At 38.1% G+C, this 24,895-nt stretch overlaps 1 protein-coding gene across 1 annotated transcript in view; it reads left to right on the forward strand.

Annotated features, from left to right (window-relative positions):
• The window catches only part of COBL (cordon-bleu WH2 repeat protein), a 169,064-nt gene that overhangs the window by 75,246 nt on the left and 68,923 nt on the right, over positions 1–24,895 (forward strand). Inside the window, 1 exon segment of the mRNA XM_082044127.1 lies at positions 18,241–18,438. Within this exon segment, the coding sequence (XP_081900253.1) occupies positions 18,241–18,438 (198 nt within the window).

Below are 24,895 nucleotides of genomic sequence, written 5' to 3' on the forward strand. Positions count from 1 at the left end.
CCTGGAATGGAAGGTCTCAGCATCTATGGTTAAAGCATGGTGAAGTTACAAGCTATTAAAAACAGTATCTGGTGAAGAGACGTGTCAGCTGACCCCTGTTCTCTCTGTGCTGCTTGGCTTGTGCTACCACAGGATTGCCAGCGTCATGCATTCAAAAATCACTTGTCAGCTCTTGCCCTCACCACACAAAAGTGGCTTGAGATCATGAGATATGAAAACAAATCATTAAGGATGGACTTCCCTCCATTTGGCTTCTGAGCATTAGGTTTGTAGGGACCACATTTCTAAACTTTTTTTTTTTTTCACAACCATGAAGGTTTTATTAAAAACAAAAGTATATCATGTCATCATTGGTTGCCAGAATCTGCATCTTTACATAAAACTGTATGATTCAGAGTAAAATCATTGCAATGCATTACGTTCAAGTTGTTGCTTTTAAAAAGACAACTTGGAAACTTCAGTTCCTGCAGTGTTTTTTCCAGGACATTTTGAAGGAAATATTCTCAAGAAATGTTCTGAGATGAACAGAGAGACATGGAGCAAGTAGGACTGAAAGGACTTGAGTATGGCCATATCTACAAAAGGAACTGGGCACAACTATGCCTGTTTTAAGTCCCTGGCAATGCAGGTTTCTGGTGGACACTGCATCTGAGCATCCCAGCATCAGATTTCCCAGGTTTTGAAGCCACTGAACTCTGCACAGCAGAGGTTGCACGTTAAACTCTGCCCATCCTCTGTGCCTGCTACCTGTCTCTTGTCAAGATTGAAACCTTGAGTCAGCTGCTAGATTTAGGGATTTAAAGCTTTTACTCTAAAAGCTTTCTACCTAGCAATGTTAGCCAAAATGTGAGAGCTAAGTTCAGTTCTCTTCCCTGCCTTCAGAGATACCAGCCAATCTTCAGGGCCATTATTGAGAGAATTATTTCCTCCTTTGCAAAGAAAACCAAAATACTTGTTGGGCTGGAGACTGCCTGGAACAAAGCTGTGAGGTATTCTTGATGTGGGAAGCACCCTTTTGTGAAAATACCCAAACACTCAGTGACTCAGAGAGGGAGCAAGAGCAAGCTTAACTATTCAGACCAGTAACGAAATAACTTAAGTGCGGTGGTAGCTCTGGCTTCCAGAGCCAGCGCCAGAGATGTTTTTCTCTGTTTTATGCTAATCAGATGTTAGATCCAGCAAATAACTAGTTGCTGAAACTACAGCTGGAAGAGCCCAAATGCTTGTTGCTCCTTTCCCAGATGACTGCCCCAACCTCAGTCTCTTTGTAGCTAAACTCACGTTCATGTCCTTGAACAGAGAACAATCTCACTCTGCTCACAAGAGGGGGGGAGTTTGTTTTTTCTCAACTAGAAGAAGGTTTTGAATCTGGATTTACTGTATTCTTATTGAATCACTGAACTTGGGGCAGGGGGGAGAACAAGGCAGGAGAGAAATGCCGAATCTGCCTCTTCTAGCAGTCACGTTTTTTGTGGAGCCTGATTTCTTAGTTGTGCTTTAAGTGAGCCTGTTGAATCAAGCCCTTTGGCTGATGAAGATGGAGAGATCTGCCAGTTTATGGATTCTGATGGGGTTTAGGCAGGACTAACTTAAAACTGAAGCATAGTTTCTCAGCAGTTTTCATGCTCAGCTCTCCCAGAAGCAGAATTCGGGCACCGAAATGAGAGTAAGCATATCAAAAAGGTGTGTGTCAGGCATATTGAGGGGAAAGCACAAAGCAGCTGAGTTAGGGAGGCCCAGCCTAACAGGGGCACAGTTAAGTTAGGCTGGTGTGAGGGAATTCAGCTTTCAGACGTGGGCTGCATGACATGGTTCTCTATGCTGTGGATGTACCCAGTCGGTCTGGCGTAAATTGGCTCAGATATCTCCCTCGGATGTTTAATTAAGACCTGGTGACACACCCTTAACCACCCAAATCCTTTTATGTCTGATTCATCTTCTGTTACTGATTTCACTGAAAAGTTCTGAAGTTAACTCACTGGAAAAAATAGAATAAAGCGGCAGCTAATAAGACCAATGGCTTTTAATTTGCGTTAATAAAAGGACATTAAAAAAAAACTCAAAGACAAACTTAAATTCCATTTGAGATTTTTCTAGCGACATTTCAACCACTCAAGCTTTGCTTCTTTGGTATTTAATATTACCAGAGCCCCTTAATAGGGTATAATAGCCTTGTAATTCATGTTCGGTCATAATTTATTCAGCATGTTGTTCCTGGTATAACTGGCAAGCATACAGTGATGTGGAAAATACCACCTTTAAAGAAAAGTTTATCCCAGGATCAGGCTTTTCTGTAGTTGGATAAGCAGAGATGTAGTTCCTTAAAAAAGTCTTTCACCTATTTCTGTGAACATAAAATGTTTTTTGTGTTTAAATTAGGGGTGGTCTGGGAATGAGTCAGGGAATTATTAATTCCACTGCAAAGTACATTTCTGTTTGATTCAATGATGGATATCCAAAATATTTCTTGTAATGCTTTCCAAATTTAGCTACTGTAATGAAAGGATTAATGTCTGTTTATCGACTCCATATTTCTAATATGCAATAGAAATTTTTTTTCAGACAGTAACACCTGTTTTTGTAGTGGCATAATCTGAATCTCATGTGACCGTAGATTTATTACATTAGTCTAAAATGTTCTATTAGTATATGTAGATTTTAGATACAGTGAAGATTTTCAACACTGGCTAAGGTATAATTTCTTTTCTTTTGCAAACAATTTCTGAGGCATGAGCGCTAATAGGATTTGATTCATTTCCAGCTGCTTCTGTGGACAGTGAAGACTCAATTTCATTAAAAGCAGTGGCAAACAATAACATTTCTTTTAATTAGATGATCTCATGATTTCCACACGTATTTGTTCTATGTATTATTGTTCGCTGGCAAAACTGAGCTGCTTGGTAGCATGTGAAACCTTATGTCTCAATAACATCTTATGGTAGGTGAGGGAGGATTTGCAAAACAGCATTTGCTGACAGGACACAATGCATTTTACTTTGATGGAGTTTTCCTAAGTGAACTCTATGGATTAGTTCTCTCATGCAAAGTCAAGCCTACATGAGGCTTAGCAGGCCTTGCAGGTCTCCTTTTAACTCCAAAAGGAGTTCTGTGTGTGAAGCAAAGACTGTATAGCACTCAGTACTGTGTGTGCCACTTAGTTGTTCACTACAAAACGACACCTTCTTATGCCTGTAGTCTCTGTAGCTGTTTCACATTATTTCTTCTTTTTTTTTAATAAACAACTGTTAAGTTACGTTTTATTGATCTTATGTGCAGCTCCAATACTGATATCCTCTTTTGAGATTAGCAGAAATTATTATAAATAATTTCAGGCACTACTTTTATTCTGCAGTGTTTAATATTTCATTTGAATTCTCAACAGCATTTTGGGATGTGAGCTGGAGAGAGGAAAGAGTGTGACAAATAGCGGTCAATCTTAGAGACTTTCACAACAGCATGAAGTAATAGTACCTTCAGGGAGATCCGGTTTCTTGAGTTATTTTTTTATATCATTTACACTTTTGAGCAGAGCTCAAAATACTCCGGGAAACTAAGGAAAATATTTCTGGTTTTATAAATGGTCAGCTGCAAGGCCAGAAGAGAAAGCAGATCAAGGCAAATAGCAAGACGTAGCCCCATAGAGTTCTTAAATAGGTGAGCAGCTGTAGGAGCTGGACCCATTGACTTTTTCAGTGTCATACCAAGCGCCTGTCTAAGTGTTTTGCTGGGTCAGTCCCTCGGTGACCTGATGAAAGAGCCAAAAGCGACCAATGTCTAGTACGTGAGCTGTGTAGGCAGCCTCTCAAGTTTACTGAAACAGAGAGATGGAGAGATTAGCAGTAGATTTATAATTGTTAGTGTTTAGTTCCCCCCACACCTCCCTCCTTGATTATAACATTTTCTTCTTTCCATCCCAGGAAATGCTCAGGTACACATCTTGATTTTGATCTCTCCCAGTTCAACACAGAGATGGTCTGATTTCATTGACTCTAAATGGAGCTTGTTCTGATTTACAGTTGTTTGCATAGGATGAGAGTCAGGCCAGTAAAGTGCACTGTGGAGGTTTGCCTACTAAAAATCTAATGGCAGTGGATTTGACAGAGGGAGGAAGGGAAGAAGAAATATTTAGGACTATTTATTAATCAAGAATTCCAGCAGTGAGGCTTTTCTTGCCTTGATTCTGGCAAATGTACAGTTGAGAGATACTGTGCAGAGACCATTTCTGCACAAACAGAGAAAGCTCTTCAAATGTAAACATTTGGGCAGCTGGCCTGGGAGATTAGTGCAGCAGCGGTGGGAGGGGGGTAATAGTGGATAGTGTGGCTGTTTTAAATTAACAAACGTTAAACAAGATCCTTCTAGTTTAAGGGTTACAGATCAGAAAGACAATATCAACTAAAACCACTTGCAATTCTACAAGTCAAGGTCATTAACTACTATTTAATTAAAAGCCACTTGCCTTTCCAAAGTTGTGACACCTTCCTCCTTCTCACAAAATAAAGGGGAAAAAAAAAAGGTTTTTGAGGGAAAATATTCTATGCAATCTGTTTGCATTAAGAAAAAAACCAAAACCAAACAAGCAACAGCAATACAACAAAAAACAACAGAACAAACAAAACCCAAAACAAACAAAAAAAACCCCACACTTTATCCTCTACCTATGGAAAGGCAGCACTTTGAGATTTCTTGATGTTCTTCCTGTGGATTGTGAACTGTCTTTAATATATTGTTCTACTTTTAATTTCCTGTGGCTGAATATCATGTCAAAAGAAAGCATCGTGCTGAGGGTGAAAGTAGTTTGGGGTCTGTTGGCTTTGTAGATGTGTATTCATGTGCTGTTTAACATCATTTGGGGGCTACATTTTGGTTTTTTAAACCCCTGCCAAATAGTTACACAATTAGTCTGTACATCAGGATATCTGATCATGCATTGGGTTTTTTGGATTTTGGTTTTTAACTTGCATTTTAATCATGCTTTTAAAACAACTCCTTGTCTCTTGGTTGTGACCCGATTCACGTGTGTCTTGTGGGAGATGCTTATGTTTTTCATTTCTTTAGCTGTAGAGACTAAACTATGGGTATCTGGAGCCAAATTTTGTGTTTAAAAAGTCAGAGCTATGCTTTCTCTTCTGGCGTTGTTATGATTTTTATTGAGTTTGAAAGTGTACTGAAAAAGATTTCCTGGAGAAATGACAGCGGCAGCATAGTTTAGAGCATTACTGTCTCCTGGCATCATAAAGTTCAAGTGACCATCAAAGACTTGATGTAAAACTTGCTAGAGCCAATGGAAAAATTCCTGCTGGTTTCAACAGACTTTGGACTATGTCCTTGATGAGTCGTTAGCCATTATCTACGCTAGGCCATTTTGAAATCATCTTTGAAAATATAAGACCTTCATTCCTTCTTGTGGGGCGGTTGACACAGATAAACCCATTGAAGTTGCTTAATTGATGGAGCATTTTCTCACTGGGGAAGGAGAAAACCCCAGAGTAAACATGTTAAGTCTTGTAGAAGATGAATTGCAAACAGAGGCAAAGAAAAGGAGTGGCTTTCACGGACCAATAATTTGTTGCAAAAGCAGTTTTTTCTTTGTTATATGAAGTGTATACCCAAAGAAGAAAGCAAAATTCTCAGCATTACTTGCCCAGTTTAAGATGTATTGTGGAAGTGAAAGTCCAGGTGTAGGTATATGTTGTATCTATTTCTGTGGTTTTTAACTTCAGTGTCTGTTAAATTTAGGGCTGAAATTGAAAAGTTTCGGCCCCAGCTTCTCAGTGGGGAGTGCACTCCAGTGGGCTGGAATACTCCACTCAGTGGGAGTAAATAGACAGGAGAGCTGTGACTTCTTAGTAATTCACACTAAATTCACAAAGGAAGCAGGGCTATACACAGTGGGAAAAACTGTTTCTGAGGAATAACAAACATTCACAAGTCAAGCTCTGGTGTTCTAAGGATATAGTGCTGAATTTTTAGACTTGGAGAAACTGATTTGGCTATAGTATACTGTAAAGTATGATAAAAATATGGAGTATATATAAAAGTGGGAAAAGGCTGAAATAGCTTGGACTTCAGCACAGCAGTACTTCCAGTTGCTTTGCAGTAGTAACCACTTCAGTTTTATTTAGAAAGTGAGCTGGTTTAGGTGAAGTCAAAGGATAATGATGAGTGCTCACAATAGGAAAAAAATAAAAGGCCATGGACGTTTGAAGTAATATTTGAATATAATTCTCAGACAATTCAGAGAGGGGTACGTGTCTTTATTCTTAACCTGTTCTTCTGTACCCAGTTATTGAACTGTGATTTTTGCCAGTGTGTTCGGGATATTGATTATTCTCCAAAGAGGACAGCCTTGGAGAATCCTCCAGGATGGAGAAGCAGCTTGGATATGAATTTCAGCCTCTTGCAAGACTGAGATCCTGAAATGAATTTGCTTGTGACTTGTGTTGAGTATAAGCATATATATTTTCTACCCAAATTGTTCATCTCCTTTAATGGGACAAGCTTAATTTCTGTAGGTATTGATCTGTAGGTGTTCTGAAACAGAAGATGGATGTGTACGAAACCTGGATGTGCTCTATCCATTGTCCAGCAGGAGAGGGTTGCTTTTTGGTTTTGTCTTCTCCAGCAAGCTGTCAGACCTCCTAAAGGACTGGTCTGCTTCAGTGCCCTGACTTGCTGCTGGCAATTCTCAGCATAGAAGCTGCAGATACAGTTTGGGGACTTGCTTAAGTGTACATACACACACGCACAAACATGCACGTAGACGTCTGAAAGGGCTAATGGAAGTAATACATTTTGCATATGTATACGTACCTGGGTTGGTATGTAGATACACGTGTGTACACACAGGACATGTACACCCACACACACATGTGCATCCAAACATCTGAAAGAACTAATTGAAACAGTAAAATTTCTGGCTGTTGACTTCTGATTCATGTTGCTAGAATCCTCTTAGTGACTCTGTAATTAGGATTTGTGTTAAGATTTGCAGTAGTTTCAGAGTTCAGAAGCTGATTTGTTCTTCTAATTTAAGCTTTAAAAACCTCAGAGGTTACATTGTTTTTCAGGAATATTTTTGGCAGTTTTATCATTAAAAAGTGTAAAGCTTACTTTTTGAAAATTTGCTTTGACAGTTGGATGATCTTACTTGTCTTCTAGCTAAACACCTACATTTACCATAGACTTCAAAGGGAAGAGTAGCTGCACAACTTCCTGCTAAATTAACAAAGTATTTGTGTGGGAATTGGGTTTATAGGGACTGGAGGTAGAACTCAGTTCCCAGAGCTTGAATAAATCAGAGCAACTCCTTTGAATTTAGAGAAGTTCTGCAGTTCTTGGTGAAAATTTGCTTTTGAATTTCGATATTGTTTTTTTCCATTCATCAACAGCTATAATAAGTAGAGATTTTGAGAGGCCAAAAGTCATATGTATCAGAATGTCAGCAGACACTGAAAGATAATGAGACTTGATCGTTAGTGTTTCTTGTCTCTGGAAAACTTGCGTAAGGACAACAGTGTCATTGAAATGGCGAAAAAACACTTTTAAATTTAACTGGAATAAAAATACTTCCAGTAAAAACCGGAAATTATTTCCTCAAAACCAAACAAATACACACCCAAAAAACGCATGCCAGGAACTATTCCATTCATAATTCTGGTCCCCATAAAAATTCGCTATGCAGACATTAGAGTAGATATTTTTTAAATGGTATGTTTTATGTGAAGTTTCCATCTCCTACTCCAGTATAAATTGGCATATCTACAATGAAAATATATTGAAGATGATCAACACTAGGGGTTTGATAGTTCCTATACGCTAAAAGAATTTATTGCAGCAGAAGTTCTTCTCAGTAGTTTTTCAAAATATTTTCAATTTTGGAAGGACATATATCGCAAGTATAACAACTGCCAACTTCAATGGACCAAATACATTGGCTGATTGATTTAAAAGGCTTAGTAAACCTAGAGAAAATAAACTCTTATTGCAATGATGACTTTGTTTAACTCAAGACCTCTGATCCTTTTTGTAGTTATTTATGATTGATGAATGCTTAACACCAGTGGAAATTATGAAAATGTCTTTTTTGCTCTTGTTGGTCTTTGACCTTTTGAACTGGAAGCCTGTTGCCAGACCATTAATGAAGACAGATTTTGATTTTTGGCTTGGTTATTCAACACTATTTGATTGAGCTAATCTCTTTTCACACAGTGCAAAATTGTAAGTTAAAGGAAAACCCAGCCTTTTCTGACCTACAAAAATTTGGCTTTTTCCATGCTCATTCTTTCAAGATTGCTCTCACTACATCTACAATGGCCTCTGAAGGCCAAGTGGACATGGCCTCTTCTCAAATGTTCTTTCCTTGTTTTCCTTCTGGCTTGATATTTTTCTGTCTTCTTTCTACACTGCAACTGAATTCAATTTTGGAGTCCATGTGAATTTTCCCCTGTAATTCTTTCTTCTTGAGATTTCTTTAAAATGCATTTTTCCATTAGAGTCTGTCATTGACTTTTAGACCTCTTGTGGTAGATTTGAAGATGTTTCTTAGGTTATTTTGTTCCATTTTGCCTCATTTCATGGTTTTGTCTTCATTAAATCCCTGCTACAGAAATATTTATTACATATTCACAAATCTTTGTATTATTAATCCCCTTTCTTTTTAGTACTGAATCTTTACCAGTTTGAGTTCTGTCATGTAATTTTCTCCCGCTGTCTTCATGTCAACAAGCGAGCATTAAATCACCATCTTTCTTGGTTAACATGTGACTAATCATTAAATTTTCTTGCAGAATATGATTTCTGTCCTGCACAGTCTGCTTAGTTCATTGTTCCTTCCCCAGGATATGAGCCAGTGCTCTATCATCGCATTTGCTGAAGTCGTCTGCTTTTGCTTTGCTCCTCTTCTTTTCCAGACTTGTGTCTTTGAATTTCTGCAAGGACTCTCTGGTCAGATCTGGTGAACTTACTCACTTCGTTTTTCCCCGTAATGGCTGTGGTTTTGTTTTGCTCCTCGCTTCTTCCTATGTTCTTTCCTACTTCTTTCTCTGCTTTTGTATCACTCAGACAAATATCCAAAAGAGACTTGTAATTTCCACGTTTTGTCCCATTTCCTTTTATAATTCACCAAACTCCCTGTCGTGGTTGAGACGGACAAATGACATAGACCAAGTTCTTCCAGGATGAAAGTAGTAGATGCCATTTATTGACACAAGTGCATTTTTGTACAGTTTTACCAATTCATGTGTCTCTTCACTATTGGTAACAAGTTACAGCAGTAACATCTCATTGGCTATTTTTGCTATCATCAATGTTACTCTTTTACTCCCTTCTCTCTCACGGGTACATCCTTAACATCTCTGGATACTCCTTTACTCCCATCTCTCTCACGGGTAGGCCTTCATATCTTCAAGGCTAATTTCTGTTCCCATGCCCTCCACCAGGGAATCCAAGGACCCACTGTAGTCCCACAACTTCCTGCATGTCTGTCGTTACAAGCCCATCTTCTGTCCCCATTTTATGAGACTTTTCATATCAAATCTTTATATATTTGCTGTTCTGGTGGTGATTGGTTGGGGTTTTTTTTTGGTCTGGCATAATATGTGACAAAAGTTTTTCTTTGTTATCTATCACATTATCAAGTCATTTAATGCTTATTCAACATATATGCGCATAGCTATCAAAAAATTAAAAGTAACATGAAGAGCCAAGTTTGCTGACTGCCTATTTTTTATTAGCCGTTCCCTTCTGGGAATATTTTGAATTTAATCTTTCTCCCCATATTGACTTTGCATATTTGTATTTCTGACAGTTATGAAAAGTCTGTTTTCTAAATATGGTCTTTTTTTTTTTTTTTGTAGACTGATACGTTTTGACAGTGCACTGTGACAAAAAGGCTTGTACTTGTGGTAGATAAGTTTTTAGCTGTTTAACCAGAAAGATGTAAATCAGCCCTCAGGGGGTGCATTTTTTGTACAAACTGATTCTGGTATTTTCCCAAAACTATATTTAAAAAAAAAAAAAAAAGGAAACCAGCATTCTAGCAAATGAGACACAAAGTTGTCCACACACTTCTGAAAGTCAAGATAAATCATTTTACAGTTGTATGAAATGCAAACAAACGTTATTCTAAGGATCTGCCAGCATCCCAGATTATCATCCATGGTTCAGCTTAATTTTGGAATTAATTTCAGATTGTATCTGCAGCCTGCACTCCTACCTCCCACCCAAGTGGTGGACCCACCCAAGTTTCTATTAAAATACTGAGTAGCATAGAAAATAGCCAATGCAGAAATGTTATCTATGCTATGTTAATGATGGTTCTGTCTCACGAGGGTTTACATATCCATAATAAAACCAAGGATACTTACACGTTAGTAGTATTCAAACCTCATCTGTCACCCAGAAAGTTAAAACAAACAAAAAAACCCAAACCAACCAACCAAAACCAAACCACCACCACCACCACCACCAAACCCCCGAAAAACAAGCAAACAACAGAAACCCCCAACAATAACAACAAAAACCAACACCTGCTTTGTGTGCTGTCCTTCATCCTTATGGTATCAGTTGCACAGCGCAAAGGCATGAAGCAGGTTGGCATGTTCTGGAAGCTTGTGCATATATGCCTATGCTTTCTCTTGTCATGTGTCTGTCACCGTAGTGTGGCATTTTAAGGGACTGGACTTGCATGGATGTTTTAAAAGTCATGGTGATTTTAGTATATCCATGTACAGAAATACCTGTAATACACACATGCTGAAGCTTATGGCTATTTCATGGATGTAATTGGATTTATACCAATGTTGAAATATATTCTAATAATTTTATGTTTCACAGCTTTTTAGCCATATTTCTGCAAAGTGAGAATCTGCTGGAAAGCAGAATATTAAGTGGAGAATGTATCAGCTTGTATAGTTATGAGCTGAAGTTTGGTTTCCTTGAACATATATCTACTTGCTTTGCTGGTCACATTTGTTTAGAAAAAGAAGGTTTAGCAACCTGAGTTTCTTTTATTTGTGGCTAAATAGCTTTAGATTTCAACAAAACAATTTGTCATCCTTCATAGGACACACAGTGTCATAAATTAAACAAATCATGCATTAGAAAGATTTGTAGCAAATCTATTTTCCCTGCATTGAGTTGAGGCTGACTTGTTAGTGCTAACAGCTTTGAATCAAAGGAAATATATTTATCTTCTTTAACAAGTTCCTCAACGAGGTCCACAGGATATGTGCTTGTTGGTTACTACAATGACTTCAGTGTCCAGGTTGACAGGAGAGGACACAAATGATTTATCTGAGCCTTCTAAACACTGATTTATACACTTCAGTCTTCTCATTAGCACCAGGCAGCTGCCTGCTCCCAACTCCTGAGTTGTTCAGACAGGGCCGTGCCTGCTTTCCCTCTGTCCCACCATTCAGAAAAGCTGTTGTCTGCCCTGTCCCGTCGAGAGGTTATTTTTGCTCATTCTGTTGGGATTCTACTTTTTTAAAAAGCAATGGGTTTATTTGTAACACACTATCATTTAAACAGAAGAGATGATACAAGCACGCAAATTTAAATCAAGTTAGCTTGTCTTCCCTTTTCTGTGTGTATTACTGTGATGGAAAAAAATCATTGCATGCATTTCCCTTGATAGTACGACTGTCTTCTTCATTCTACCAAGGCGACTTCCTCAGATTGACATGGATGTTGTTGGGTAGCAGTAGCAGACAAAGATTTTGTTAAGCATGAAGAGTAGTGTGACTTGGGAAGATCTGAAGAGTGAAACACAAAACCGACAGAAATTATTTAGAGGAAACACACTGAATTTTAAATCACCAGAGGTGACTCAAAAGATTCTATTCTCAAAGCATTGAGGAATTACATCTATTATAAAATCTCGAAAAAGTAGGAATGATTTGACAATCTCTGAGGTGCTTGCATATTGAATATACATTATTGAACTCATGAATCTGTATTCCACTGCTTTATATGAGACATGGTAGTTTATTTGCTTTTGGAGAACTCAGGTGAAATTTGTGATGTCAGGCTGAGTGAATACTGAGGGAGGTGGTTGTAGTAGGTAATATCAACATTAGCAGTTAGGTTTGGTTTTACTGCATCAGATTCTTTATATTTTCAAGAATTTACAGACATGTTTGTGTTTAGCTGGACTTCATGTATTCCCAATCTATGTTTTCCAACCTACTAATAATTTGAATAAAAAGTTTATATTCCTAAACATTAAAGTAAAATATTTGTTCCTAAAAAAAAGTAATCAACTTATTTGTGATTTTTGCCATATCCATTCAATATCCATCTGATGCTACAAGAAGTGTAACAAAAACTAAACAAGATTCTGGGAAGCTCTTTCTGGTTGGGAACCATCTGTGTCCTCAGTGTAGTGCACAGGGCTGGAGTTAATACCCACACTTGTTCCCTACCTTGTTCATGAACAGTGAATCTAAGCCCCTTGATCTGTTATGGAAATTTTTTCTCCTGGAGGCTTTCGCTTCTCTAGTTCTTTCCCTTGGGTGGTTGTTCTTTCAGCTTTTCTACCGGGAAAGAGTTTGGACACCGTAGGAGGTGCAAAGTGAACAGAAATCACTTGGAGCTGGAAACCAAGGTGGTGCTCCAAGCTGTAGAAACATAGAGATTCTTTACATCACATGGCCTTACCTGAGGGGAGGACAAGAAGTAATCAGATAAACTTATAGGAAGGGAAATTTAAGGTAGAAGGAAGAAAATTCTAATGATAAGGATAGTTAAGTAAAAAAATAATGTAATTATGGACAGTGGGGACCTGTGTTGTAAGAAAGTTTTAGTAACCTCTGCAGGGACACATCGGTCATGCTGTTTCAGTGCTAGGAGATAAAGCAGATGCCTTTGTGAAGGAGATGACCTCCTTGTACCTGGCACTGCTAGGATTTGTGATCAACACACTTTGTGCTAAAACGAGAGGAGCGTGGTTGGCCATGATGAGGGGGAACTGGCAGGGGCACAGCAGAGGAGCATTCTCAGGCATTTCTAATTCTGTTTGTGTGAGTTCTGGCTTCCACCAAATGGGGCTTGACCACAAAATGTGGAATTCCTAGCTAGATACTAAAATAGACTCATACAAGCACAAGAACACTGTAGTTTTACAGACTTCAAAGTATAACTCAAAACTTTTACAGTAAAACCTCGAAAGCCTACTCACCAGACATATAAAAATGATGTGGTACTGCCTGTACAGTAACTGTTGCGGAACTTAGGTAGCTGCTTCTCTTTTAATATTGTGATGGATGACCAGATCATTTCCTACCAATAGCAAAATGCAATGAGATAATAAAGCAACATAAAGTGCATTAAAAATATGTTTCATTTTTAGTTCAGAGTAGGAAAAGGTTGTGGGGTTTTTTTGTTTGTTTTCTTTGTCATATCTGACTGCAAACTGAATGCAAGTACTAGAATCACAAGGAGCTTTGAGGAGTACAAAACACAAACTGCATTTCAGTGTGGCTGGTTAGAAAGGAAAATCTGAGACAATTTTGTTGTTGTTGTTGGGTTTGTTTGTTGGTTTGGTTTTTGTTTGTTTATTTTTAAAGTATGTCTCCAAGTAATATCACGACTGCAGTATTATGCGTTGGTTTTGAAACAGGAGCTTGGATTAATTCAGTTCTGTTTTTGTCGCATTTAGTGCTGGTATAAGGAATTTCAGTATCATGTGAAGGAAAGCAGCCTCCAACCTGTCTGGCATTTTAAGTGGCCAAGTGTAATCAGTTAAGGTGTCATTCAGCAGATCAATAAAAGTTCGCATTAATGGAGTTTAAATGTCCAACAGGCATAAATATTCTTGCTGTCACTGAGTAGATGGATTTGTCTGCCTGCTCTAAATCTCACCTTTCATATTTACCCACAGTACACTTGCAAAAAAAAAAAAAAAAAATTTCCTTTATTCTTATTTCTGTCTCTGTTTTGGAAAAAAATAAAAACTTTTTGCTTATACATCTGGTATTTTCAGTGCTTAAAAACAGCTCAATTGATTACTTTTGATTTAAAAACTTCTCAGGAGGAAATTGCATAACAAGACTAGGAGCTCAAATATGTGAGTTTTGGCAAAGAGCTGCGGAAGAAAGGCCTGGCTGGAGCAACCTCGCAGGAAAGGAACTTGACATTTTGAAAAATTTTTATTGACCGGTGTGGACAGGGAACGGGAAGTCAAATCACTCTCACAGGCAAACGGCAGTCTCTTCCTTGCTGACCTTTAAATGCCACTTAGTGTCACCAGAAAATCAAGGAAATGCTAATAACAGGGCTTTGAGTAAGAGAGTTGTATATAAGGGATACCTTTTGAAAGCAAACATAAGCTGACTTCCATTTTTATACGTATCTATTTTTGTAAAACTGAATTTTCACAGTGGTACAGTTACATTTTAATAGATTAATCTTACATTATTTTATTAACATTAACATTTTCAGAAGTATCCCTAAGATATCAGAGCTTCTGTTCATCCTTAAAAAGAGATAGTTTGCGAAAGACATTTCATAATTACACTCTAGATTTATGACCTTGAAACGTAGAGTGGTCTTTGCTTTAGGCTCTTAATCTAGCTTGTATTGAGCTCAGCAGGCTGTGGGCTTTGGGAGTCTTGGAGAAAACTGACTTCTCAATCTCTTTTGAAAAGGGGACTGGAATGCCCAAGTCGCCAGGTTACTCAGAGCCTTCACACTTCTGTGTTTTTAACAGCCCCTCTGCCCTTCCAAAAAAATCTTTGAAAGCTACATTTCAACTAGAAGGACTAGTAGGAAAGATGTCCTAAAATTAAACTGCTTAACCTGAAAGAAACCATCTTGTATGTTAGAAAAAAAATGAGTTATTTAGATTTTGAAGTTCAATGAGAGGGAAAAAACTACCTGGCAAGTATAACATAAAACAATGGATCCGTGAAACCAGATGGCATCAGATGGAGATATGGAGGTGCTTCAGCTCTTTTCTTGCCTCCTTCCGACTTCTACTTCATGGAATTGAACTGGGCTTCAGGCCATGGTTGTGGCTCAGTACACGTTCAAGACCTGTGCTCGACTAGAGCCTGACTTGCCTGCCGACCTATGTTGGTGTATCTGTAATTGTATTGGGTTTGTTTTGTCTTAATTTAGGGAAGAAAAAAAAAAAAAAGAAAGAAGGAAACTTTTATGTTGCTAGATTGCACTCCTTAATTATTGTTTGGACTGCTAGCAAAGTTCTTTTAACACTAGTGGTCCATGAAAGACTATGTTTTTACAAGTTGGGAGACATTTGTAAAAGCTCTTTATTTGAGTCATTGCCATTAATTTTCTTTTTCTGATATGATTTTTTTTTTCCTTTTTTGCCTTTCTTTTTTCCCCAAAAAACAAAACACATGGATTGTAGGAACTTCTTTTGCCACCTACATTGGCTTCAAGACTTAAGCTCGGCTTTCCTCTCACTTACACTGCTGTAATTGGAGTAATTCCACTGAAATTGGTCCACTGATAAATTAAAACAACAAGAAATGAGAGATGGTTTGGGTAGATGACATATACATATCAGGTCCCTGCAAGTTCGCTTAATTAATGTTGTATGCTCTTAATAGTTGCCTTGCTAACCTGCCTGAAAACCAAACCTCACAAATCCACTGATTTGGAAAGAAGCTGCACTGCATCTAACACAACATAAAATATAAAAGCTGGGTAAGCTGTTGTCTCTGTAGACCAGGTTTACAAAAAAAGATGAATCAGGCTAAAAACACTTGTGTCAGTGGTTTGTGTCCAAAGTTGGTTTTGGTTTGGTTTGGTTTGGGGTTTTTTTGTTTTTTTTTGGGTTTTTTTGTTTGTTTGTTTGTTTGTTTGTTTTTCTCTTAAAGCTAATGAAAAGGACTACACACAAGGAGATCTTGAAGGTCTGCCCCCAGTTAGACAGAGCTCTCATTGCTGAACGATGGGGTGTTCAAAGCTGCTGTGAAGTTTTCCTCATTCTATTCCCCTGGAAGCCGTAGTGAGTTTTTATTTTATGGGAAGAGTCTTAACATGAGCATTCTTGAACTGCTCATTCAGTAAATAATAGGCTTGATATAACAGTTGGACTTGGAAAAGAAAGCATTGATGAATTTCCAAGGTGTTTTTTTTTCCTTTCATTAAAGTCTTTTTATTATAAACTATTTATAGTGTCATGTAAGTATTACATTTTTTTTCTGTATCTTCTGTTAGAAAATCCAAACTTTAAAAAAAAATAGCTGCTTTCAAATGTTTAGTTGTTCATCGTTGTATTCCTTCATAGTGGTCTGAAAAGGATTCTGATAGCTCTTCAGCCACAAGACCTGGAGGTAGAATTGAATAGGATATTAATTTAAAATCTGATATATCCTGTTTTCTTACTGGTACCCTATAATTTGTAATTCTGGGAGGGAAGTTTTAGGGGTTTTTTATTGTTCATATATATCTCCTAATCTCTTAACAAAGTTTCTCAACGTTTTTGTCCAGCAGAGAAAATCAAAGAATTAAAACAGTCACAAAAGCATAACTCTACAGTATACTTTAAAATTGTTTTGTTTAGTCATTTTATAAGTGTGTGAAAAGAGGAGACAACTTTATATTCCACCCTGTGAATGCTGTCGTTTCTTTAGGAGTAAACAAACTTTATTTGGTAGGACCAGGTACATTATGCACAGAGAGTGACTTAAACCTTCAGGTTACAGATGAGAACATTTTATTTTCCACTGCCCACACTATAGGGCCAGGAATAGAGTATATTTCTTTATGAGATTAGACCTAATATTTTAAATCCCACCTTCCACTTGGAGCTTTTTTCTTTATTTGCTACAAAGGTGAAGAAGCTGTTACTGCTCTTGAGTTCAGAGAACTGTTACACTCCTAACAAAATCCAGATGTCCACTTCAGTGATGAGGCAGCCATACGTTTGAGGCAAAACATTTTCCAGCACTTTCCAGAGTGGACAGTTTAGGTTCGAAGAACTTTATTTGGAAAATGGTGGGATTTATGGTGTCTTTTAATTTCCTGCGCCTATGTATTCTGTGGTCTTGGGCAAAATTCCGACTTGAGAGCTTTATGTCCTCAATGGGTGAGCTCGGAAGTGTTGTAGCATGTTCTGTTGTGATAAGAACTGCCTTATCAGCCACGGTCATCACCCTGTCCTCCCAGAATAGGTATCCTGCTCCAACTCACGGTGGATTGGTATCAGTGATGGTTTCACAGAAGATGTTTCGTAGCAGAAGCGACTGTCTCATAACTTAATTAAAAAGTAAAATCTTCAATTTACTATAGAAGCTTCTCTTAATTAAAAAGAGCAAAAGATGACTCACAGGTTTTGAGAGAAGAGGTTTTGCAAGATCTTTATTAGCAGATTCAAAAATTAATTATGTTGAATTTTAAGTGTCAAAACTAAATTTAAAATGCACGGTTTCAAGCAATCATGTTTCCCAGTCTTTCGTATTTGTAGAGTTACTGCTGTATGACAGCATGTATTTCTGTTTGTGTATTAAAACAAAAATGTATTAAAGCCTTGATCTGAAATCATTGAAACTTTTTCCATTGATTTCATTAAGTTTTCAATGAAAACCAAACTAATTTTTAACATCAAGGAATTACCGAAATAAAACTTTCTGCTTTTCCTTTCATCCGGGCCTTCTGAAATCCAGAGTGGTACCTGTCCGTAGGACTTCTTTTGACCAGGTTAAATGGTTGTTCTCAGTAGACTGTGAATGATTATGCTTGTTTGTGCATATAAATTGGAAATAGTTTGATGGTTACAGAGTTTATCTTCAATAATCTGCGTAGAAGACTCAGGTACATCAGACTGATAATGAAATAGACAAGCCTGGGACATGGGCAGCATGTGATTAATGCAGTGTTGTCATTTAAGAGTAAATCTTGCTTTCAGAAATGTGTATTGTGATTTAAATACAGGTGCAAATGGATTTGGATAACAGCAATTATGTGTCTTGTTGAAGCTTATACTTTAAATAGCAAACAGCAATAGTGTTCCCATCAATAGTACTGTTAAACTGCAGCAGGTGCTCATCGTGCCTCCTGACTTATTAATATTGCCTGTAAGCTTTGTTCCAGTTGACCTTTAGAAGTTTCCAAAAGTTACAAGTTTGCAATTCACCAAGTTTGGCAGAGGAACATACATGATTATTTATGTCATTGTTTAAACAGTAACCAGATGCGTCTTGTTTTTCTTCTTTCTTTCCCATTGTTTTTAAAAAGTTATGTTAATTCAAGATGTTAATCCTTTTGCAGGGTTTTTCCACCGCACCAAATTCCCCTTCGGTGAATTCTCGTTCTGGTAGCCTGGGTCCATCCCTGTCCCTTGGTAACATCTCAGGAATGACGGCAAATCCAGAAGTGAAAAAGCGCAGAGCGCCTCCTCCACCAGTGGCGACACCTGCGTTGCAGAACATGGAGACGAGTAGTGGACAGGACAAGACAGCAGCGCAGGTAACAGTGACACCACAGAATGGGCTTCTTTGCTTGGCATGCTGGCTGCCATCAGTTCAGTCATCAGAGCTGAAGCCGTTTACTACAACTCACCAGAACTATCGATCTTACAAATTAAATTTATCAAAAGTCTTGGAGTTTTGTACATATTTACTGAGATTTATTTGAGACTGCCTCAAGCTTTCTTCTGTGTCAAGAATCTTTCTAAATCAGAAAAGTGTCATGAGCATTACGCTAAAAGAAGGAGGATGAAGAAAAAGTCAGAAAAGCTGGGAAATTATATATGGTAACTAGGTATCCTTATTGTCCAGGGCAGTCCTGGAAAACGGGTGACAGTTGTAATGACTGACGAAAATCTTTAGCCTGCTGTTTTGCCGAGACACTTGTCAGACTTGCCTGCATCCCTGTTTTCCAGTGCTGCTGTGAGATACCATTGCTCTGCTTTCACAATTGAGCCATGTGACCTTTTAAAGCACTGCTCTGGTTTTCCTTTAAAAAAGGTCACCATTCTGCAATAAAGTTATCGAGAATTAAACAGAAATGGGGGCAAAGCTTTCTGAGGACCCAACCCTTTGAAAATAATAGAGTTAAGGGAAAAGGAAATCGTTCTTGTTTTTATAGTGACATTCAGGTACGCGTTTTACTAAACATGTGCAAGTGCATTAAGACGTTTGTTCCCTCATCAACAAAAGGCATTACTATAAAAGTCAGTGTGTAAAGCTATATATGGATGCTAAATAAGAATTCAAGGAACCAATACTTTCAAGGTTGTGTAACATGCACCGAGTCTATCTGCTCCTCTACAGCAGACTGGTCTTTGGGAAGTGAACTGTATTAGTGCAAAACGGAGTCACGACTCTTTGAGTTCAGGGTAGCCAAGGAGGACTCTAGTGCCCAGTCTTGCTCCCTGTCACTCTTTTGTTTATCTGCGTTAAGACATAACATTAAGTGCCTTCTCCAGTGAAGCACCATGTAAGCAAAGTTGATGCATACTTTGAGAAAGGATTGTGGAACCTTGTTTTCCCATTCTTAGGATATCTAAAAATGTGATTGCTGGAACATAGCGATGTTTCATCTTTCAAAATTGAAGTAAGATGCCTTTGAAATAGCACTCAATTACGGACACAGCTGAAGAGAAAAGAAGGTTTTCTTGCAACATCTGGTGCACTTTCTTTTTTAAAATTTCTTTTTTAAATTCCTACTGTAAATATTTTGATGAGATTTCTTGTGTCCCCCAGAGTTAAATATTTAATCTGTTTAAAGTGAATCTTTTAATACAGAAATACTATGGCATTATAACTCTTAAATTTATGCAGGTATAGTAATCACAGAGTATATTATTCTTCCATTCTCTTAGGCTTATCTCCATGCAATGTGGCATTGAGATTTTAAAAAAGCTCTGAAAATCTAAACTGTCATTAAACATGTTAACATTTCTGTTTTCAGCATTGTTGCAAATAGGTTGAAGTGCTGGCTTTCTGAAGCCATTGGGAGAAAAGTATTTATTTATCGCAGGTAGCATACATTACAGTGTCAACTTTAGATTCTCTTTGTCTAAAGAAAAAGCTACTCTGAAGAAAGGCAAGAGATGAAGGTTGCATCAGAGGATTTTCCATGACAAAGTTAATTTGGGGCAACAGAAATGTCTTGTGTAGCTGACAAAGCCAATGAAGAGCACAGGAGATTATGAGCACAGTTGCATAGGTCAAAGTATTAAGCAGTTCTGATGTGCCTCTGAAGCTCCCAGGCTGGAAGTTGCTCACAAGGCTGCCCTGGAGTTTAAACAAGAGTGTGTGGAGCACAGCTGAAATGAAGCACAAGTTCCATGAAGCGATCAAAAACCAAGAGAAGAGATCAATTATTCAGTATTATGTGGCAAGGTAGCAACAGGGTTATTGTTTATGAGAAAACCCAAACAGTTCTATTTTATCTACGTGCAGACTATCCAGTTTGCTGTGAAAATAGAGTAAAAAATCTCAGGGTGTAAGTTTATTTCTTTAGTTTATGGGAAAGAATTAGCACTGATATTTTTTTTTCAGGGAAGGACGTCAATTCCTTATTAATGGACTTCCTTCCATAAGAAGATAAGATGTTTGTTTAGAAGACTTTATTTATGTGCAACTGTTACTAACAGGAAGATCCTGCAAAAGGGGAACATGTTTATTTCCACTGAAGCTAGCACATTAATAGAAAATGAAGAAGGTGGTGTTCTGAACTTTCAGAAGGTTTTTTCTTTTTTAAATTGTGTGGTTCCATAAAGTTCTTCAGGAAAGCGAATACTGTAGCTGCTATGCATACCTGTAGTTTGACTTTCCAACCCAATAAGCCTGTTATTTTTAACCCATTGTTACACTCCAGGGCATTCAAATTTCTTTACAGCATGGGTGATTCTTTAGAAATATATGTCCCATCTCCCTGCCTAGTGGTTCCAATCAGAAATTTCCATGTGTACAAAAACTGGGGTGTTTTAATTTATGTGTTAGATTTAGATTTTCTCTACTTGCTTTTCATGATAGGTGGATTACTGCAATATAATTTTACCATATTGCAGCTTTTGTTTCTGTGGGACTTATGGTAATTTACCTCTTGAAGGTAAGGCCCCTGCAGTAACTTTAATTACATTTAGTGCAGTATCATTAGTTTTCCATGTCTATTTAAAGGTACTGTTCCTTTTGTAACTGTTTTAAATCTTCTCTAGAAACTTTTCGTTTCTGTTCAGAGCACAATCGAGCAATGTTTCTGAGTGCGCTGAACATGCACTAAATAGTTTGCAAAGGAATGCAGACTCAAAGAAAGGAGTCCATAGGTCTCTTCCCTGGAGACGGCCTCTCTGTTTTTTTTCTAAACATCTCTCAAGCGATGTTATTTCGAATAATGACAAGTCACTTGAAAAAAATAATCTTCAAAAGACCAGGATATGGTAGCATTTGTAGTGTGAAATCCAGCAGGTTGAATGCTTTGGAAATAAGGACATCCTCTCCTTTCTTAGGTTGCAACATGAAGCCCACACCATCCAGAGAGTAGAGCAGAACAGTGTAGGGCGTGGACAACAACTGCACCCCCTTTACAAACAGTCTCTGTTCTCTGTCACAGCACTTTAGATGATGTGCTAGCAGAATTTGGGGCCACCTTACGGTAGGCATAGTGTAAAGTTAGTCCCCATCTCAAAAAACATGCACTATATAGACAAAATACACAAGAGAAAACCTGTGTGAGTATGCCATTGTAGGCAGAGCACAGAGAGGAAAGCCGCACATAAAGTCTGACAGAATTAAACACATCTTCTCAGAGGGTTATTCAGTGACCTCTCTTTAAAAAAAAAAGAAGTGTGTTTGGGTCATTTCTTGGAAGAACTGTAGAATTGAGTATTTGAGTCTTTTGGAGGTCAGGAGTGTTGTGTCCTGGCAAATTAGTTCATGGGAATATTATTTTTTTAGCATGTATGGGGAAGTACAGAAATTGGAGTTAGGGGAGATGATACAGAAAGCTTCAGGGACATTCTGTAAGACCCTTTTCTATGAAATGGAGTAGTTTATTCGGAATAAGATCATGGGACTTTTTGGAGACAACATCAGAATTAGAAGAGGGCTCTTCAGTGCCTTCATCTCTATAGTAGCTCTGATGTCAACTGCAGAACCAAGAAATGCAACTTGTAGATTGTGATAAAGCAGCAATATGCTATTTCAGGTGCTGTGATTTTCAGAACAGTATCACTTTCATGTAATATATAGATGTGACAAGAGGCATTTGGGATTTGTTATTAGCCAGTCAAATTCCTGTACTAATAGAAGAATAAGGTGATATAACAGATACAGTATTCTAACATTTATTTTATAGATTTTAATCTTAGTTGTCATATGGCAAGACAGTGGGTTTAAATAAAAATTGTATCAGTGCTTTTGGTGCAGGTTGGGGAACTGGCCTCACACTTTAGAAGGCTCCATTATAAACCAAAGCAATTCTCAGGTTTATTTCCCTCTTTATATAGTTTCCTGGAGGTTGCTGTTGACAAACTAACATATGTGACGTCCAGTGGGTTTTACCCTGCATTTTCCATTCCTCTCCATTTGGATCTCAAACTTGTGTTGCTGAGGACAGTTGTTGATGCCCAGTTCGTGGTCAAAGCTGCACCTTTAGAACAGGCAGCTTGCCATCAGTTTATCAAGGCTGATGTTTTCTCACCAAGAATAACTTATTCATTGGAGAGGTTTACTCACATGAATAAAAAGGAATATTCCAGCCAAAGAGAGTCACAGGCTTACCTAGATCATTGCTGACAGGTGTCTTTCTCCCTACTTCAGTTTAATTATGACCTATTTTATGCCTAAAAGCGAAGTTCAGCTTTTAAGAGAATCATTTTAAAATGAGCAAACATAAATTAGACTTTCATAACTTTCCTGGAGAAAGTAATGTACTCACACTAAAAATTTGTCAGATTTCTTGCTTATATAGAGAAGATACCATCAGTATTTGCTGTATGTTTTATTAAATGGAAGGAAATAAAAAATGTGGAAATGCAGAGATGTTTCTTTTGCCATCTTGGTTGGTGATTTGTAGTAGGGTATTTCTCCTTCCTTCCTTCCTTCCTTCCTTCCTTCCTTCCTTCCTTCCTTCCTTCCTTCCTTCCTTCCTTCCTTCCTTCCTTCCTTCCTTCCTTCCTTCCTTCCTTCCTTCCTTCCTTCCTTCCTTCCTTCCTTCCTTCCTTCCTTCCTTCCTTCCTTCCTTCCTTCCTTCCTTCCTTCCTTCCTTCCTTCCTTCCTTCCTTCCTTCCTTCCTTCCTTCCTTCCTTCCTTCCTTCCTTCCTTCCTTCCTTCCTTCCTTCCTTCCTTCCTTCCTCCCTCCCTCCCTCCCTCCCTCCCTCCCTCCCTCCCTCCCTCCCTCCCTCCCTCCCTCCCTCCCTCTCTTTCCTTCTTTCCTTCTTTCCTTCCTTCTTTCTCTCCTTTTCAAGTGTGCCTGTGGTCCTGTTGGAGATAGCAGTCTCCTGCGACATATGTTCCCCCGTTCTAGTACATATTGCACTTGAAAGAGTTATGATTCTGCTGGCCATCATTAATAGGTGCTCCGTGGAGCTCAGGGGACACTGTATTAGGCATCCTAGCCATTTAATAGCATTTTCGTGCGTTTGGTAGGGATGCCTTTCTCACAGCAGAATTTGTATTACAGTACTGTTCACTGTCCTTTTATATAGAAACCAATATGAACAGAATACACTGGTGATTAAAAGCTTAGGTCCCTTCTGGTTGATGGAGCATATTAAGATTATGTCAAAAGGAGGACATACTCCAGCAAAATGTCCTGCTGAAAGCTATTGAATTTGTGCCCATCTGCAGGCAACCCTGAAATACTTTAAATGACATTGCAAATTAGCACAGTGTATGTTGAAAACATACATGGAATTCTTTCTGCTAGCAAGAAGAACAGAATAATGTTCAAGTACGAAAAATAAAGGACAGGCAGTGAAGGAAATGTATGAATAAAATTATATTGAATAATAACTAACGTACTACATTTGTTCCAAGTGTTATTAAACCACGTATTCACCCAAATTTCCAGAATCAGTCCCTGAATTTGCAGTTCTCACATTTCTCATGTGTATGGGTGTATGTTACAGACGTGGACTTGGATGCCACTTGGAAATGTGACTCATTATCTCCCTTAGACATAAAATGTATTTTAAAACAGTAGCCAAGATTTTTAGAAGTTGTTAGCTCAGCTGTCTGTAATTAGGAAGCTGAGTTTGTAGCTTGACGTTTTCTGAACTTTTAAGATGTCAGAATCTACGTCTGGTTGCTCAGCAACTCAATGTCTGGCCACTGTGATTTTAATATCATATTATTCTTCACTGTGCCACCTTCTGTTGCAAAAGGACTTTAAACTGAGATTGTTAATATATAAATGTGAGCAAAGCAAGCATTTATTCCACTGATGTCCCCTGAGCATAGCGATTTTTTTGCATAGATATCTTTCTTACATGTTTGCACAAAGTCATTACCACTCTTCTACTTTACTTCTTCATAATCCAATGCCACAGATCTGTGGCTAGCTGACTGCAAGGATAATCTTGATTGGTATGATATCATACTGTTACTGCTGTATTCCTCAGGTTTTCAACATTTTAATTCCCTCTGGCTGCAAATTAGGCCCTGAAGGAATGAAGACAGATCCTGTAGAACAGTGTAGAGTAAGGAACGTTCCTTGTACGCACAGATGTGTCAGTAAAGATGCCATCAGTAGAGCTCTGTGTGCCCTGTGATTTGGAGTTTCTTAAATCTGCTTTGTCCCTGAGGATTACATATAAATCTGGTGTTTCAAATAATAATATTCCTGCCTGCAGTTGGTTTTCCTTCTGAGAAACAGCTGAGTGTTTAGAAAGAACCCGTGTTTGTGTGGATGGCAGACTTTTTTCCTCACAGATCTTTTTGGACTATCAGAAGCATCATTTTGTGGGAGAGGCATG

The sequence above is a fragment of the Streptopelia decaocto genome, assembly GCF_964273445.1.
Source record: "Streptopelia decaocto genome assembly, chromosome: 2".
Lineage (NCBI taxonomy): Eukaryota > Metazoa > Chordata > Aves > Columbiformes > Columbidae > Streptopelia > Streptopelia decaocto.